The following is an 18722-nucleotide window of genomic DNA, read 5'->3' as shown; positions in this document are numbered from 1 at the left end:
ACTAACACACTGCTAGGTGAACAGGGACAGCAGCTGTAAGGAAACACACCCAGTGTTGTTTCCAGCCAGCCAAGGATTCAAATTCAAAGTTTATTCTCTATAAGGATTACAATGCTGAGTTTACAGAAATTTGGTTATTGTTTGGTTTACATGTAGTAAAATTGTGATTACAGAGTGTACCACTAGAACGCTTAGCATAGCTAGGCATTTCGGGCATACTTAGTTTTATTCTTAATTGTAAAATATTACAAATTATGAGGTAAGTTGGTATTATGGCTAAGTAACTAAATACTAGTTTGTGAGTTTAGCAATGTGAATGCTTTTGTTTTGGCACAGTACATAGTTTCAGTATTGGAGTATCACAGGATTCATTATTTTAAGACTGAGATTAATATTTCTGTTTATGGTCAAATGAGTGAGTGAGTGTAAGTGTGAACCACCAGGTGGTATTCGTGTAGTTAGTTGACGGGGTGTATCAGGGAGATAAGATGTTTTCTAATGGTAGTTTTGAAGGTGATGAATGTGTCTGCAGTTCTAGAGTTCTCAGGTAGGGTATTCCAGATTTTAGGGCCTTTGACATACATTGAATTTTTGTAAAGGTTTAGTCGGACACGGGGAATGTCGTAGAGATGTTTGTGTCTGGTGTTATGCCTGTGGGTTCTGTCACAACTATCAAGAAAGCGTTTTAGGTCAAGGTTGATATTAGAGTTTAAGGCCCTGTAGATATAGATTGCACAGTAGTAAGTGTGGATGTACTGAACTGGGAGTAAGTTTAGATCAATGAAGAGTGGGGGGGTGTGTTGCCAGGGATGGGATTTAGTGATTATTCTTACTGCAGCTTTTTGTTGGGTTATTATTGGCTTTAGGTGTGTTGCTGCAGTTGATCCCCAAGCACAAATAGCATAGGTGAGGTATGGATAAATAAGTGACTGGTATAGTGTGAGAAGGGCATTTTGCAGCACGTAGTATCGTATCTTGGAGAGGATCCCAACCGTTTTGGATACTTTTTTGGCTATATGCTGGATATGGGTGCTGAAATTCAGGTTGTTGTCAAGGTATAAGCCTAGGAATTTTCCCCCATTATTTCTGGTAATTAGAGTGTTGTCAATCTTAATGTTAATTTGTGCATCTCCTGCTCTGCTACCAAACATAATATAGTAGGTTTTGTCAGTGTTAAGCGTAAGTTTATTGGCTGTCATCCAAGTCGATATTTTAATCAGCTCCTCATTCACAATGGTGTTGAGGGTGGCAAGATTAGGGTGAGAGATGACATAAGTCGTGTCATCAGCAAAGAGAATGGGTTTCAGTTGTTGGGATACGTTTGGAAGGTCATTGATGTATATGAGGAAGAGCAGGGGACCAAGGACACTTCCCTGCGGAACTCCAGTATCAAGTGGCCGTGTTGCTGATGCTGTGTCTTTAATGGTGACGTACTGATACCTATTAGTAATGTAAGATTTGAAATAAGCAAGCGCATGGCCTCTTATACCGTAGTGATCAAGTTTGTGGAGTAGGATGTCGTGGTCTACTGTGTCAAAAGCTTTTCTTAGGTCAATAAAAATTCCTAGTGGATATTCCTTATTTTCCAATGCTGTGTAAAGCAGATCTAGCATTTTTATGATTGCATCATTAGTGCTTTTATTTTTCCTGAATCCAAACTGGCAGGGGTTGAGTATGTTTTGAGCCGTTATAAATGAATACAGTCTCCTGTGCACGAGTTTCTCAAAGATTTTGGATAGCAATGGTAAGTTAGATATTGGCCTATAGTTGTTTAAGTCTGTAGGGTCACCACCTTTATGTATTGGTGTAACCCTTGCCATCTTGAGTAGTTTCGGGAAGGTGCTAGTCTCTATTGACTTGTTAAAAAGTGATTGAACCATGGACACTCAGTGTGTGAGGTGAGTATGTTGCCAACTGAGCCACAAATTCTGTATAATTCTGGATATATCAGTGTATGTGACCCATGAAGTGTCTTAATTTATCAAGTTAAACAGGAGGGCTGGTCTGAAACTAGACAACAGGAGCGATGATCCCGGAACAAGCAACAGATAAGAAACAATTTGGGAACAGGTCTAGTTACTATGACAGGGCAGGCAGGGCCAATATTATGCAAGCAGGCAAGAGTCGCCAACGTGACAGGTGGAAATGACCAATATGACATGGACGAGTGGCCACTATAACATGACCAGGAGTTGTCAGGCAAGAGTGGCCAACATGACTCAGGCGGTACAAGAACGGTATACAATACCGACAAGATGAAATTGAGACACATGTGCAACATCTGGGTATCTTTATTGTAGACGTTTCGCCATCCAGTGGCTTTATCAATACAAATTCCAGGACATAACTTGAAGACGGGACCTACTTCCACTGGGGAATCCCGCCTACCAGTGACTATGCCCTCGTCTGCTACCCGTCCCATTTCCACCTGACGTTACTATATAAGCGTCAGGCGTCTTGCTTCTGCTTCAGAATCTTCACGACTATGGTGCTCTTCGCACCTACTGCTAGGTTAAGGGACTGATTACCTCATCTTCTGTACATAGTTCTCCTGTCTTCAAGTTATGTCCTGGAATTTGTATTGATAAAGCCACTGGATGGCGAAACGTCTACAATAAAGATACCCAGATGTTGCACGTGTCTCAATTTCATCATGACTCAGGCGGGCGGGTAGGAATGACCAAAATAACGCAAGTGGGTGGGCAAGCAGAAGTGGCTAAGCTTGCCTAAAATGCTCTGCATAACCATGGGCTTTCACATAGTCAAGTGTCACCCATTTCTTTGTAAACAATGTATCATGTAGAAATAGACTTAGACTTTGATATGACATGGGCTAGCAGGCGAGAATGGCCAGTACGACACAAGGGGAGGGCATGAGTGGCCAGTATGACGTGGGCAGGCAGGCAAGAGAGGCCAGCATGACGTGGGCAGGTAGGCAAGAGTAGCCAGTATGACGCGGACGGGCAGGCATGGGTGGCCAGTATGACGAAGAAGGGGGCATGAGTGACCCTTATTCAAAGTTTATTCTCTATAAGGATTACAATGTTGAATTTACAGAATTTGGTTATTGTGTGGTTTACATGTAGTTAAATAATGATTACAGGGTGGGTAGGCATGATGGCCACTATGACGCGGGCGGCCAAGCAAGTAGCCAGTATGACGAGGGAGGGGGCATGAGTGACCATTATGACGTGGGCGGGTAGGCATGAGTGTCCATTATAACGTAGGCGGGCAGACATGAGTGGCTAGTATAACGCGGGAGGGTGCATGAGTGGTCATTATGGCGTGGGCGGGCAGGCATGATGGCCACTATGACGCAGGTGGCCAGTGTGACGAGGGAGGGTGCATGAGTGGTCATTATGACGCGGGTGGCCAGGCAAGTAGCTATTATGACGTGGGGGAGGGGGCAATGGGTGGGCAATTTGAGGCGGGTGAGGAAGCAACGTGCGGGCATCAAGTTTGAAGGTGGCGGGGCGGGTGGGCTGGCTGGTGGGCGGCAGCGGCAGTGCGCATGCGCTCTACACTCTACACGTGATACAACGTAAACAAATGTAGGGTCAGAGCGGCTAGGATCAATGTGAATATTCAAACTGTGTCTGCCACCGTGCCACTAGCACCACCAGCACCTCCACTACACCACCTACACCCACGTAAGTCACTCCACTACACTCCAGGCCACACACTGGAGGGTAAACCACCACCTCCTCCTCCACAACTCAAGTCTCAACACTCCTTTTTTTGTGTGTGTGGTATTTTGAAAGTGATGCTGCCAGTTAATGTTGGTGTGTGGTAGTTAGTGGCGCCGGGTGCTAACCTGAGTGGTGATGGTGTTAGTGGAGCAGTGGTGGGTTTGTGGTGCTGGATCTTAAACTGCTTTGTTCTGCTCTCTCTCTCTCTCCCATACTGCTGCTGCTGTTGCTGTTGCTGCTGCTGCTGCTGCTGCTGCTAGTTAGTCATGTCCTTCTAACTGTTTTGTCTTGCCATATCTTCTATACTGCTGCTACTCCTGCTAGTAGTGTAGTAGTGCTGTGTGTGGTGATTAGTCGTATCTCTCTAACTGCTTTGTCCTGCTGTCCTATACTGCTGCTTCTGCTAGAAGGGTAGAGGTAGTGCAGTTTGTGGTAGTTAGAGGTATCTCTCTGATTTGTCCTCTTGTCTCTCATACTGCTGCTACTGCTTCTGCTTGTAGGGTAGAGGTATTGCTGTGTGTGGTGGTTAGTGATCTCTTCTGACTGCTTTGTCCTATTGTGTCTCATACTGCTGCTGCTAGTAAGATAGAGGCAGTGGTGTGAGATTGTTAGTTGTGTGTGTGCTGTTCCCCATGCTGTTGCTAACAGGGAAGAGTAAGTGCTGGGTGTATGAGGGTTAATGGTGTCTTATACTCCTGCTGTTACCACTATAAATTACGTACTCAAAATTTTTATCTGAATTACCTTTAATAACAATGGGAATGCATCATATTCTGGAGTGAGACAAAACAGTTATAATCTCGCCTTTCAAAGGGCTCTCTTGATGCTGGTGAAAGGCCTTTCAATCAAGGAATTAGAGCTATGCTTTCATTTGGATCAAACCTAATTACAGCACCTCCCACTCCAAGGTGTAAGAGCTTTAAGATACAGTATTAGTGATTTCCCATGACTAACAAAAATTTAAGCCCACCTAATCCAATTTAATCTTGCATACTATAATCAAAATGGACTGCACTTGTATAAGTGCAGATACACTCAGACCAGAACATTTTCAGACTTGTCATACAAAACAAAAATTTTACTGCTAGTGTTATGGCTCATGCGTGAAACCTAAAGAAAATCAATCCAACCTACACTATGATAGCAACCCCAAATCATCACCTATTAAATGATTAAGATTGCACCAGAGATCAGTCATTTAATGTTCTAAATTAATGATCTGGTTTCCTTGTGGGTATTTCTGTCTTTATTTAGAAATACTTTTATCTTCATGCTAAGATAGCTCTTCAAAGGCAGTGCCGTGATACTAGTGATGGACTCCTGACCTGAAACAAAACTAGCAAGGGTTTAAAATATGTTTAGATGAGAATTTTTCTTTTAACACAACAGCTGTCTGTCACTGAAGTAGGCTGGCTCAAAAAAAGAAGAAACACTTACCATCACTCACTCCATCACCATCTTGCAAGAGGTGTGCTGAAACTATGGCTCAGCTGCCCCTCCAAACTGTAATATCCCTACCCCTCCTTCAGAGTGCAGGCACTGTACTTTCCACTTTCAGGACTCAGATCCAGCTACCTGGTTTTGTGAATACCTTCATAAATGTTACCTTGCTTTCACTCCAACAGCATGTCAAGTCAAAAAGACCACCTACCTCTTCTCACTTCTATCTAACATGCTCACACACCTATTGAATCGCCATGTTATGAAAATGTTATGCTTTTTTTTTTATATATGTAATAACAAGTGAGAAATTGGCCTGTAGTTATTGATTTCTGTTGGGTTACCACTTTTGTGGATTGGCACAACTCTTGCTAGCTTAAGTAAGTTTTAGTTTCTAGTGATTTGTTGAACAGTGCCACAATAGTAGGTGATAGTACTGTTGGCACATCTTTCAACATAAAGACCCTGTACTTCCCTCCTCCAGGAATCAAATTCAGTTTACTGGTGCACCCTGAATCCCTTCATTAATATATCCTTGCTCACACTCCAACAGCATGTTAAATCCAAAAATACTACCCAGCTTGTGTGAGCATACATGCTGAGCATACAACATGCATACTCACACATGCATGTTGGGTGCTCAGACTGTTACCACATAGATGTGTATATATTTTGACTTGAATGGAAAAAGTATTTAGGTTCATTTATAGTATTTTTTTCTGTATATAGTGCTACTTGTTTTTCTTTCAGTGGGATGTCTGGAAGTAGCAGTGGGTCCAATTCTGGCAGCAGTGTCCAAAAACGGGTTTATCTTGATTACAATGCCACAACACCACTGGCACCTGAGGTGATAAAAGCAGTAGAGCAGAGTATGCATGAAGCTTGGGGTAACCCAAGCTCAGCACATGAAGAAGGTGCCAGAGCAAGAACGGTTATAAACCAGGCTCGGGATGATGTTGCTAGGATGATTGGTGCCATGCCCCAGGATGTACTGTTCATGTCTGGAGGCACAGAGGTGAGATTGGATTTCAGTTAAAATGTTAAAAACTTTTAAACACTAATTAGTTAACTTACACTACTTAAAATGAAGTTGGAAATTTTTAATGACTGTTCTCTGCTTCCTTCAGGCCAACAATGTAGTGCTACACTGTGCTGTGACACACTTCCGCAAGTGGTGTTTATCACAAGAGAGTCCAATTTATCACCACCTTCGCCCTCACATCATAACCACTAAAGTTGAACATGATGCCATCAAGCTGCCATTGACACACAGATATGCAATTGAGGCTGGTCAGTTTTAATTTTTTAAAATAATATCTTGGTTTTGTATTTTTTGGATGTAGCAATTGGCTGCTGTGATTATTTGAGGTATTTATTCAGGCACTCCTGATTAATGTGTTTCTAGATGGCCATTATGTATTAGGTGGCAAAAGGCTAACATATACAAATTAAAGGTTCAAGCAGTTTTCCAAAGTATTGTACTGTAATTCTGTACAGCACTAAACTACTAAACAGAGACCAACTGAAGATTTTATGAATATTGCATTACTTTATTGAAACCTGTGTTTACTTGTAACTGGTTTCCCCCCCTCCCTTCCCTGCCCTTTCTCTTTTTTCTTTCTTTTAACCCTCACATCCTGGCCAAGGGTCAGGCTTCTCTGTTGACTGCCTGTTCACCCTGCTTTTATTTATATTAAACCAAATAAAAGTAAAAGCAATTTTTGAAAAATGACAAAAATTAACTGTTCTCATTGAATATGGGGTGAATTTTAAACTTTTCTGTTTTGTACAAAAACCATATATTTTGACAGAAAATAGGGTAATTTTTAGTAATGAATTAGTATCTGTTAAAATTTCTCAAGGTATAATACATCCTATTTGAGTCAGCATAATTTTTTTTTTTTTCAATGACTGAAATTGTCTTTTTGAGAAAGGGGGGAAGGGCTGCAAGTGGTCAGACATTCAGGACAGACAGGGACATGGTACTTAACTGTGGTGGTTTTTCGGTTTAGTCTTTTTTTTATCTCATCTGTGTGGTTGTTAGTCAAACGTGGTGTATGGTTGAGTGTGCGCTTCATATTTGAAATAAATTGTATGAGGCGTTACCAAGTTATACAAAAGCACATATGCCACCCAAAAAAAAGTATCAGCAGCCAGCAAAAGCCTTAAAAAAATCTAGTGGTAAAAATGATGTGTACAGTCTTTTAGGATATACAGTATACCAGATCTAAAGCAGTTTAGTTGGAGTATTGTCAAGATGTTGCATAGTTGGTGTTTTGTAACCATATTTGTTAGGGCAACACAATGCTATTCAAAAAGTAAGAATTGGAAGAAATCTGTGCACTCCTAAGAAAATGGCTCCACTAATATGTGTAGGTTAGTCATATTTGGGTTCATTTTGTGGTTCATAGACTGCATCACTTTAACCCTTTTGGTGTCGGTCCCATTGTATAACGGCTTTGAAGTCAGTGTCGGTCCCATGGTAGTACGCCATGCGCCTAGATATGAGAGAATGGGTCTATGTGGTAATTGTGCACCTCTGCAAAAACAGTGATAATGTGTGAGTGAGGTGATAGTGTTGAATGATGATGAAAGTATTTTCTTTTTGGGGATTTTCTTTCTTTTTGGGTTACCCTGCCTCGGTGGGAGACGGCCGACTTGTTTAAAAAAAAAAAAATCCTGCAACGCACAGTGCATAATGAGAAGAAAACTGTGACTGTGTTCTTGATTGAAACAGAGACTTTGCGGTGTATTTTCATATGGTTTTTACTGGTATATTCTCAGTTTCTTAGTCTCAATTGAGAGAATGGAAGATATATTACAGAAATAAAGATGATTTTGGTTATTTTCAGGACTGAAAGCTTGAAATTGAGCTCAGAGTAGCAGAAATGTTTGATTTATGCTGATTTTCCGAAGTACACAAATAATGTCACTTGTTCAATACCCGTCCAACTTGCCAGTCCAATACACATTTAGAAATGCATGACATTATTTATACAATTATTACAGTTATGCAGTAGTCTGTATAACAGTAAGTCTTCTATTTTTTATATGAATAAAAATTCAGAATGGAAAGCACGAGTAATTAATATTAGAGGGGCCTGGAGACATGACTAAGAAACAGTGCCAGGAATGTCTACATTGTTTATTATGGGCCCTATTTTTAAATTAGGACTTTCAAATTTTGTGTGAAATGGACCAAATTACTGATTTCTGATCACTTTATTGCGTAGTTAAAATAAGTAAATGGGCGGTTTCTTGTATTCATTCAATAGAATAGAAGGAATACTAACGAAATAGATATGAGTTTGGTCAACTGGAACAATGGAATTGGCCAAAAATAGAGAGCAAAGTGGGCAAAATTGCTGATGCATAAATGTCTTGTTTTAAATACATATTTCATATTGGAAACAGATTTTATAATTAAAGTTTTTGTAAGCCCTTGTGGTCCCTGGGATACCATGAATTCTTGGATTGCTTATCTGGTAAATTTAAAAATAATTTTTTTTTGCTTTCAGATAAGTGAGTAGTTTTACTTTATTTATTAAACAGTTCTTCTGATAACTCTGACAGCAAAATGCTATGGCATATAATCTTACTCTTCTAAATTAATTATCTAAACTGATAAGGATGTCCATAAGAGGTACTTTTTATGAAAGTTTTGTTTCAATTTTTATTAATTTGTAGAAAAATCACATTGTTCCAGTTATTAAAATGAGAACATAACAAATGTTAGTTAATATTACAAACAAGGCTTCCACAGATTTTCAAAATCTCAGAAACTGCTTACACACTCCTGTTCATTTTTTATTTTATATTGCCAGCTTGTGAAAACCAGTAGCCTTAAATTTTATATTTTTTATATTTTCTTTGTTTCTTGGTGAAATAGCTTTTATTTTATTTTATTTAACATTTCAGACGTAACATACCTGGGTGTTGAGAACTTACCTGAAGCAGTCCTAGAGTCGATCCGGCCCTCCACATGCCTCATTACAGTTATGCTGGCCAACAATGAAACTGGCATTATGTTTTCGGTGGCCCATATTGGCAGGTTTGTTACTTAATTTATTTCCATCATCTATAACTAGTCTTTATGTATATTCAGTTGAGTAGGGTACTTTTTTCACATGTTGCACAGAAGTGGGTAACCCACTTTTCTCCACGTTTTTAACACACTTGAAAACAATCCCAAATTATCCATCCAGTATCAGGGACTCTCAAAATCATTTTAACACAATAATGGCAAAGTTGCAAAGGTTAGTGGATGAGTTTGGGAGGGTGTGTAAAGGAAGAAAGTTGAAAGTGAACTTAGATAAAAGTAAGGTGATGAGGGTATCAAACAAGTTAGATAAAGAAAAATTGGATATCACATTAGAGGGAGAGAGTATGGAAGAAGTGAATGTGTTCAGATATTTGGGAGTAGATTTGCCAGCAAATAGGTTTATGAAGGATGAGATTAACCTTAGAATTGATGAAGGAAAATAGTTGAATGATGCTTTGAGGAGACAAAAAAAACGTTATCCATGGAGGTGAAGAAGGCAATGTATGAGAGTATAGTGGTACCAACACTTATGTGGGTGTGGAGCATTAGTTATAAATGCTGCAGCAAGGAGGCAGCTGGAGGCAGTGGAGATGTCGTGACAAAGGGCAATGTGTGGTGTAAATATTGTGCAGAGAATTTGTAGTGTGAAAATTAGGAGGAGATGTGGAGGTACTGAAAGTATTAGTCATGAGGGCTGAGAGGGGCTGTTGAGGTGGTTTGGTCATTTAGAGAGAAAATGGTTTTTTAGGACCTGACGAGCTGTTTCGAGTGTGAGCAGGGTAATATTTTGTGAAGGGATTCAGGGAAACCGGTTAGCTGGACTTGAGTCATGGAGGTGGGAAGTACAGTGCCTGCACTTAGCCCTTAAACTGTCCAAACGCAAATCTACGTTTGCATGCATAGCGCTCTGACCTTGATTTTCTCCATAAACAATGTAAAAAAACGTAGATCTACGTTCAGAGCGCTACGCGAGCAAACATAGATCTATGTTTGGACAGTTTAAGGGTTAAAGGAGGGGTTTGGGATATTGGCAGTTTGGAGGGATATGTTGTGTATCTTTATATGTATATGCTTCTAAACTGTTGTGTTCTGGGCACCTCTGCAAAAACAGTGATTATGTACTGAGTGAGGTGAAAGTGTTGAATGATGAAAGTATTTTCTTTTTGGGGATTTTCTTTCTTTTTAGGTCACCCTGCCTCGGTGGGAGACGGCCAACTTGTTAAAAAAAAATAGATCTTTCTTTCTTCTTTCAACACACCGGCCGTATCCCACCGAGGTGGGGTGGCCCAAAAGGAAAAACGAAAGTTTCTTCTTTTACATTTAGTAATATATACAGGAGAAGGGGTTACTTGCTCCCGGCAATTTAGTCGCCTCTTACAACATGCATATATATTTATATATATATATATATATATATAATCATTCATATTGTTCGAAGTCCTACATTACTAACAGTTTTCCATTTTCCTTACAAGGCTCAATGCTTCTCTGTTATTGACAGTATGTGATGTCCTCATTTTTGTTGTCATTCTTTTCATCATCTCTTGCCATTTGGCACTGAGCAGTGCAGAGTTGCCATAATCTCCTGTTATAGCCTCCTCCATATCATATAATTAGTCAACCCAAGATGTGGTGGGAGGTCATTTGGGTATCTGATGCTATTATTGAGGATGGGGATGAAACAAGAATGTATGGCATAATGTATAGGTGTTAAATACTGTAGTACAGTAGTAGGATGTGGAAGTTGAAGCTGTAAGATGGGAGTCTTTTAGTGCAGTTGGTGAGGAAAATAATTTAGTGGTACATTCAGAGAATAATGGATAATTAATAGTTAAGGAGAATAAAATGAAATGAGAGAGAAAGGACAAGTGATCAAATTTATTCATTAACCTTGTTGGTAGGGGAAAGCTTGGAGTATGTAACTTTTTAAGGAATAGTTTTGGAAGGTAAAGGCTGATTGTAACATGTTTGGACTTGCAAGTTTTTTTCTTTTGTGATTTTCTGCAGTTGTAATGAATTCTTTTCACTGATAGAATTTTGTATATCTTTTGAAAGGCTATTAACTGAGGTAAACAAGAAACGTGAAAACGAAGGGTTGTTCAAGGTCCTCCTTCATACAGATGCAGCACAGGCTATTGGTAAGGTTCCCGTGGATGTTACAGACCTCAACATCGACTACTTATCCATTGTCGGACACAAGGTATATACATTTCATTTTTTATATAGAATTTGCGATAAGATAGTTATGAATCTCATTGCTTGCAGTCTTGTTTTAAATGCTTTTGTGTTGAAAACCTGAGCAACCAGCTTGTTAGTAATGTACCAGTAACCTTTGACAATAGATATTCACTGCTTTGCTGAAAGTATTATGAATCTTAGTAATATTACATTTTTTTTTTTTTTTTCATTCCATTTCCTTTTCTGAACTATTTACTTGAGAATATTGAAGACATGGATTCATGCTTTAAAATTACAAAGTATTGTATAGCTGATAGAAAAGTTAGCAGGCATTCCTTCAGAGTGCCTGTACTCTGAAGGAGCATTGGGGATGTTGCAGTTTGAAGGGTCATCTAAGCTGTAATGTTTTATTCCCTCAAACTTTCTGTATATGCATGCAGTATTAAAGAGTAGAGGGGAAGTGCAGTTAGAATGGATATGTAAAATATGCATAGGAACATGGAGTCTTAGCAAGTGTTATGAGAACTGCTAAGGCACAAATGCTCTTACCATTATCTGGATGTTTTATGGCAGGTAACTGATATATTGGAAAGTAGATGAGAATAAAGATGTGTAAAGTATTATAGAGATAGTTTAGATCAGATCTTTGAGTATTGTGGGGTGTTTAACAACTTCATACATTACAGCAAGTTATACCAAAGAACTTGCATTGAATCTACCAAATTAATCACTTCATACATTACAGAAAGTTATACCAGAGAACTTGTATAGAATACCAGAGTGTGTTAATTCCCACTGTTTCAACAAATGGTAACTGCTAAACAGATGCAGAAATGTTAAGACAAAGGAGAAAAATAAAGCATACCATAGTTAAATAAGTAGAGGAGTTGTTAAAATAAAGGGTAATTTAGAAAGAATGGGGTGGGTCAAGTTTATTGAGATGAGTGTATCTTGAGTACAGTAGATGGAAGAATGTGTGGTACATGTCCAAGGGAGGTTGGAATAATGGTGTGAAAGAGGTACTAAACGGAGAGTTAGTGACTTGAGAACACGTGAACCATTTGCAAATGTTTTGTTGGGGTGGAGGCAAGTGTTGTGCCATGATCATGTAAATTTTTTTGATGGTATTCAAGGAGTCTGTTGAGCCAAGCTTGAGTTATGATGTGGAGTCTACAATGTTTGCAGTTTGAAAGTTTAGTGGGGGATGTTGCAGTTCATTTTGCCATCACTGAATTGTGATGTCTGTGCCACTCCAGAGTGGGAGGTGGAAACATAACCATAGTACCAACTGAGTATTTAAAAATCATATGAAGACTTGATTAGTCATTCAGTTGATAGGCTACTAATAGTACCAGAAATCACATTTAATGAGACTTACCTGTGACTAGTTTCAGTTGTGCTCACAGCCCAAGCTAAGGGCAGACTCCCATTGATTGCCTGATCAATCAGGCAGACTGCAGCCCACAGGCTTGCCTGTCTATCATAACCTGGCTGATCTGGCATTTGCTACAAACTAAGTGCTGTATAGCCCTTGTGGCTTAGCACTTCTTTTTTATTATAATAATAATACAAACTAAGTGCTATTATTCTACCACAGCTCATTGCAAAGTTTTTTCCTAGCATTTTTCTCCTTTTCACTTTTTTCTTTTCTCTACAATCTTTAAAGGTATCACAGGTATACAAAATTGATTCTGTGAATTTTTACTTTTTTTTCAGTATTATGGGCCTCGCATTGGTGCATTGTATATTCGTGGTCTAGGTCACAAGACCCCTGTTTATCCAATGTTTTATGGAGGTGGACAGGAGCGTGGATACCGGCCCGGCACAGAAAACACTCCAATGATTGTAGGATTGGGTCGGGCATCACTGCTTGTTCATAATAATGTCCAAGAGTACTATGCATCAATGAAAAAAACTAGAAACTACATGGAAAGACAATTAAAGGTCTGTTCATTATGTGAGCAACTACAGATAGATTAAAACTTTTAGGTCATGTTGATGAATATGAGGTTATATATATGTATATATTCCTGGAAAATATTTTATAGTAATGTACTTGAAATTGAATTGTAATTCGAGAATGTTGAGAGGACTGAAGTTAATGTATGGCAGTCTGGATTATTAGAATACTAATGCAAAAAGCGCAAAATTGAAAGTTTTTTTTTATTATTAGCACACTGGCCAATTCCCACCAAGGCAGGGTGGCCCGAAAAAGAAAAACTTTCACCATCATTCACTCCATCACTCTTGCCAGAAGGGTGCTTTACCCTACAGTTTTTTAAACTGCAACATTAACACCCCTCCTTCAGAGTGCAGGCACTGTACTTCCCATCTCCAGGACTCAAGTCCGGCCTGCCGGTTTCCCTGAATCCCTTCATAGTGTTACTTTGCTCACACTCCAACAGCACATCAAGTATTAAAAACCATTTGTCTCCATTCACTCATATCAAACACGCTCATGCATGCCCGCTGGAAGTCCAAGCCCATCGCACACAAAAACCTCCTTTACCCCCTCCCTCCAACCTTTCCTAGGCCGACCCCTACCCCGCCTTCCTTCCACTACAGACTGATACACTCTTTAAGTCATTCTGTTTCGCTCCATTCTCTCTACATGTCCGAACCACCTCAACAACCCTTCCTCAGCCCTCTGGACAACAGTTTTGGCAATCCCGCACCTCCTCCTAATTCTCGGAGAGTTACACTTATTGCTGTAACTGAGTGTACCTTGTTATTTTTTTCCAGCCAGTCTGTTTACAGACCCAGTAGGCCAACATAAGTCACAACCTTGCTCATCAAACATCTTAAAGAATCTTGTCAAGCTCCTTGAAGTTCTGTAAAGTGCCAGTAATATTTTAAAAATTTGCTTGGCCCTAAAATCTTGAATTATTTATTAATATGAAAATAGTAATCCTTATGCTGTACTGGATTTATCTTTCTCCTTCTGTACCTCTCATTCTTGTAAATTATTGTTGTTGGGTACTACTTAGAGGGTCTACCTGGGGTCTGCCTACCTGGAGGGTATTCTGGGGATCAGTGCCTCATGGCCCAGTCCATGACCAGACCTCCTGGTGGATCAGGGCCTGATCAACAAGACTGTTACTATATTTTATTTAGAAATGGGACAATACAATTTTTACTGATACCATCAAAATTTGTAAATACCCACATTCCAATACTTTATATCACACGCCCCTAATTTTATTGGTGTAAATCATTAGATACTGCTCTGTTTCTACATTCTAAAAGATGTTATCTAAATGTTTTAAAGTTGATTATTGTGCTTGTGTGAACAATTACAACTATATAATAATAATAATTACAATAATAATTACAACTATATAATAATAATAATTGGGACCTGACGATCTGTTGGAGTGTGAGCAGGGTAATATTTAGTGAAGGGATTCAGGGAAACCGGTTATTTTCATATAGTCGGACTTGAGTCCTGGAAATGGGAAGTACAATGCCTGCACTTTAAAGGAGGGGTTTGAGATATTGGCAGTTTGGAGGGATATGTTGTGTATCTTTATATGTGTATGCTTCTAGACTGTTGTATTCTGAGCACCTCTGCAAAAACAGTGATAATGTGCGAGTGTGGTGAAAGTGTTGAATGATGATGAAAGTATTTTCTTTTTGGGGATTTTCTTTCTTTTTTGGGTCACCCTGCCTCGGTGGGAGACGGCCGACTTGTTGAAAAAAAAAAAAAAAAAAAAAAATTTCATCAATATGTCAGATTCTCTGCTGACCAATTTTTGGCTTTTAAAATGACATCACAGAGGTATAAAAAAAAATATCTAGTAGATAAGATCTTTTCAGTTTTTAGTCATATTATAGTGTCATTAGTTTGGAGATACCCTTTAGTGTATATGTTTTCATCTACCATGTGAATTCTTACGAAGGCTATTTACCAAGGCATTTTTAAAAGTAAAGGAGTAAATGTTTCAGTCAAAATATATTAACTATTATGTTTGTGTTTTACTTAACAGAATAATTTTTTGTACCCTTTATCTCTTGTTTACAGAAAGTATTTGGCAACCAAGTGAAGATCAACTGTGTGGACCCATGTATACCCACAGATCCAGAAGCCTGTTCTATACCACCTCGGGGCCCTAAGCAGCAGCACTTCATTTTTCCTCGCCTTCCCAACACTTCATCAGTTTCATTTTACTACAGACAGGTACAGTATATTATAAATTAGTACTCTTTGTATCCAGGTTATTCCATTTTTTTTTTATTTATTTATTTTACTGTTTCTGTATGTGTAAGGAGGTATACTACATTGTATGCTGTGGAAACAAATGGTGCAAAGTCAACAAGAGGAAAAAGTTAAAGTTGCAGAGAGGAATTTTCTTCAGCCATTTCACCTGTGAAACATTATGATTGACTGAAGAAGTCTTTTCCATAGGCAAAATGCCTCGGTAAAGTTCCTGTGCAATTCTTTTTTTTTTCTTTCTTTCTTTTTTTTTTAACACGTCAGCCATTTCCCACCAGGGCAGGGTGACCCAAAAAGAAAGAAAGAAAAAAACTTTCACATCATTCAACACTTTCAGTATCACTCACACATAATTCCTGTCTTTGCAGAAGCACTCAGACATGACAGATTAAACATCCCTCCAAACTGCTAGTATCCCAAACCCCTCCTTTAAAATGCATTTCCCATTTCCAGGACTCAAGTCCGGCTAACCAGTTTCCCTGAATCCCTTTACAAGATGTTGCCCTGCTCACACTTCAACAGCTTGTCAGGTCCCAAAAACCATTCATCTCTATTCACTCCTATCTAACACGCTCATACATGCTTGCGGGAAGTCTAAGCACTTAGCCTGCTAAACCTCCTTACCTCCTTCTACAGATTTATACACACACCAGTCATTCTACTGTGTTTTGTTCTCTCTAAATGACCAAACCACCTTAACAGCCCCTCTTCAGCCCTCTGACTAATACTTTTAGTAACTCCACACCTAATTTCCACACTACGAATTCTCTGCATAATATTTACACCACACATTGCTCTTAGACACAACATCTCCACTGCTTCCAACCGCCTCCTTGCTGCAGCATTTACAGCCCATGCTTCACCCCCATATAAGAGTGTTAGTACCACTAAACTCTCATACATTCCCTTCTTTGCCTCCATGGACAACGTTCTTTGTGTCCACAGATACCTCAAAGCACAACTCAACTTTTTTCCTTCATCAGTTCTATGGTTAACCTCATCCTTCATTAACCCATCCGCTGACAAGTCAACTCTCAAATATCTGAAAACATTCACTTCTTCCATACTCCCTCCCTCCAGTGTGATATCCAATTTTTCTTTAAATCATTTGATACCCTCATCACCTTACTGTTATCTATGTTTACTTTTAGCTTTCTACCTTTACACAGGAAAAGAAAATTCCTGGAAATTAATTCCTGAAGTTAAATAGATACAATGTATGATCACTTTGTTGCAGGTAGCAGGCCCAGATATTCTTCGTCACTGTCGACTTGTTCAGGCTAGCTGTGGAGCATCTTGCCATGCACACACAGAGAATCAAAGTACGTGATGGTATACCATATAGTTAATTTTGCTAAACTGAAATTGATTTATAGCTGTCAAATAAATTGAAAGTACAAATAAGACTGGTTGGCAGTATCTTTAAGGAATGGATAAGAATTATATTATTGTGTATTTAATTAAGAAACTCAGATAATTGTTACACCGGGAGGTCTGGTCACAGACCAGGCTGCAGGGACGTTAATCCCCAAAACCCTCTTCAGGTATACTCCAGGTAATAACAAAAATTTTGCATTGTTGAACCCTAAGAGTATCAGTCTCTAAAAGCAAAAAAAAAAAAAAAAAAAAAAAAGTCTTAAGTTACTGTACCAATTTTGCTTTGTTTTGGCTAGGGAATGAAGAGCTTTAGCTCCTGATTAAGTCTCATAACTTTCAGCTGATTGATATGAAATAGCTTTGTCTTCTTCCACTATGTCATTATCAAGTCCATTCTCTTCATTGGCACTAGATTTCCTACTCTTTCTGCAACATTGCAAACTCCTGATATGTTGATTTCAACACGAAAGGCCTAGAGCTATCATTTTAACTTCCCTGTGGTTATTTTGCATCTTTTATTGCTCATTTGAAGTGACTGATGAGAAATGTCTTTGAGATCCCTTTTCTAACTCATTTAGAGTGCACTTCCACTTATGTTAAAGGTGCTTATGTAATTACATACTAGAGGGTAAATATACCTTGTAGAGCAGATATGTGAGTACTGAGGTTATGGTAGGAAGATATCTATACTGCTCATGACTGCTGCTAATAGATTGCAGACTCTACCTCGCTCTTTCCTGTATCATTTTTTTTTTCTAATAATTTTTTTCCATGAAAATATAAATAGCCTTAGATGAAGATTTCCTTGCATTCAAATTATTTATTAAATATTTACAGGTATCCTTGAGGCTTCAGGGGTCTGCTCATTCCATGCATCACGCACAATTCGCTTAAGCCTTGGACGGGACACCACCATGGAGGAAATTGACTTGGCTATTCAGGATATCAAACAGGCAATAGAGAAATTGATTGGCCGATCGTTGTAAATACAGCTTATGGGAGTTGAAAAATATCAGTGTGTGTGTTAGAGCCTTATTAGTAAATTATAAGGAAGGCTTTAACACAATGTATGCTCCATATGAAAGCTGCTACTCTGGCAGTCAGAAAATAGAAACCGATGTACATATGTGACTGTCTGATTTCTCTCACACACAAATAATTACATTATGCACGATGGACAAATTTACTGAAAATATATTATATAAATTGTCACATATGAGAAGTTAATTCATTATAGTTTTATTCCAATTTTATTAAATTCTTATTAAAATTTATACATAAGTTATTTTGGCTAAATATATTGTCACAGTTGTGTTATTTGACAGATATTTATTGTACTAAGGTTGGATAATTATATATGATAGGTTTGTTTCATTATTGTAATTTTTTTAATTTTCTTTTGGCAGACTGTTCTTCTAAAGTAGAGTTTGCTTTATATATTCATGCCAGTAGATAACACCACAAAGTGGATAGGCAAATTTGTACTTAAAATGTGAAGTGATTTTTTATTATTATTATTATTATTATTTTGATAATTGCACATTCAAACAGCATGGAAGAAAGTTTGAAAATGAAACATGGAATTTAGTTTGATGATTTCAGTTGCATTAATCACACTGAATGAAAAAATATATATTTAATGATGAATATTAAAAATTTGAAGAAAAATACAGTACCTTGTTAAAATACTGTTCATTATGAAACAGTACATAACACAATTTATTTTTCTTCATATTTTTTAATTACCTGTACTACACTGGTATAAATTAGGAAACTCCTTCCT

The 18722-nt window shown here is 38.5% G+C and overlaps 1 protein-coding gene across 1 annotated transcript; it reads left to right on the top strand.

Moving 5' to 3' along the window:
* The first annotated feature begins 3511 nt into the window (after nucleotides 1-3511).
* Nucleotides 3512-18157, top strand: LOC128690915 (selenocysteine lyase). Its single transcript, XM_053779700.2, has 9 exons — nucleotides 3512-3650; nucleotides 5880-6144; nucleotides 6257-6419; nucleotides 9048-9180; nucleotides 11227-11371; nucleotides 13066-13293; nucleotides 15371-15526; nucleotides 16800-16884; nucleotides 17777-18157. Exons 2-9 carry the CDS (start codon nucleotides 5884-5886, stop codon nucleotides 17923-17925), a joined length of 1320 nt encoding a protein of 439 aa, XP_053635675.1. The 5' UTR covers nucleotides 3512-3650; nucleotides 5880-5883; the 3' UTR covers nucleotides 17926-18157.
* Nucleotides 18158-18722: the final 565 nt, after the last annotated feature.

Source organism: Cherax quadricarinatus, chromosome 24 (assembly GCF_038502225.1).
Source record: "Cherax quadricarinatus isolate ZL_2023a chromosome 24, ASM3850222v1, whole genome shotgun sequence".
Classification (NCBI taxonomy): domain Eukaryota; kingdom Metazoa; phylum Arthropoda; class Malacostraca; order Decapoda; family Parastacidae; genus Cherax; species Cherax quadricarinatus.
The sequence above is the reverse complement of the archived record's forward strand: the minus strand, read 5'-3'. Positions and strand labels throughout refer to the sequence as shown.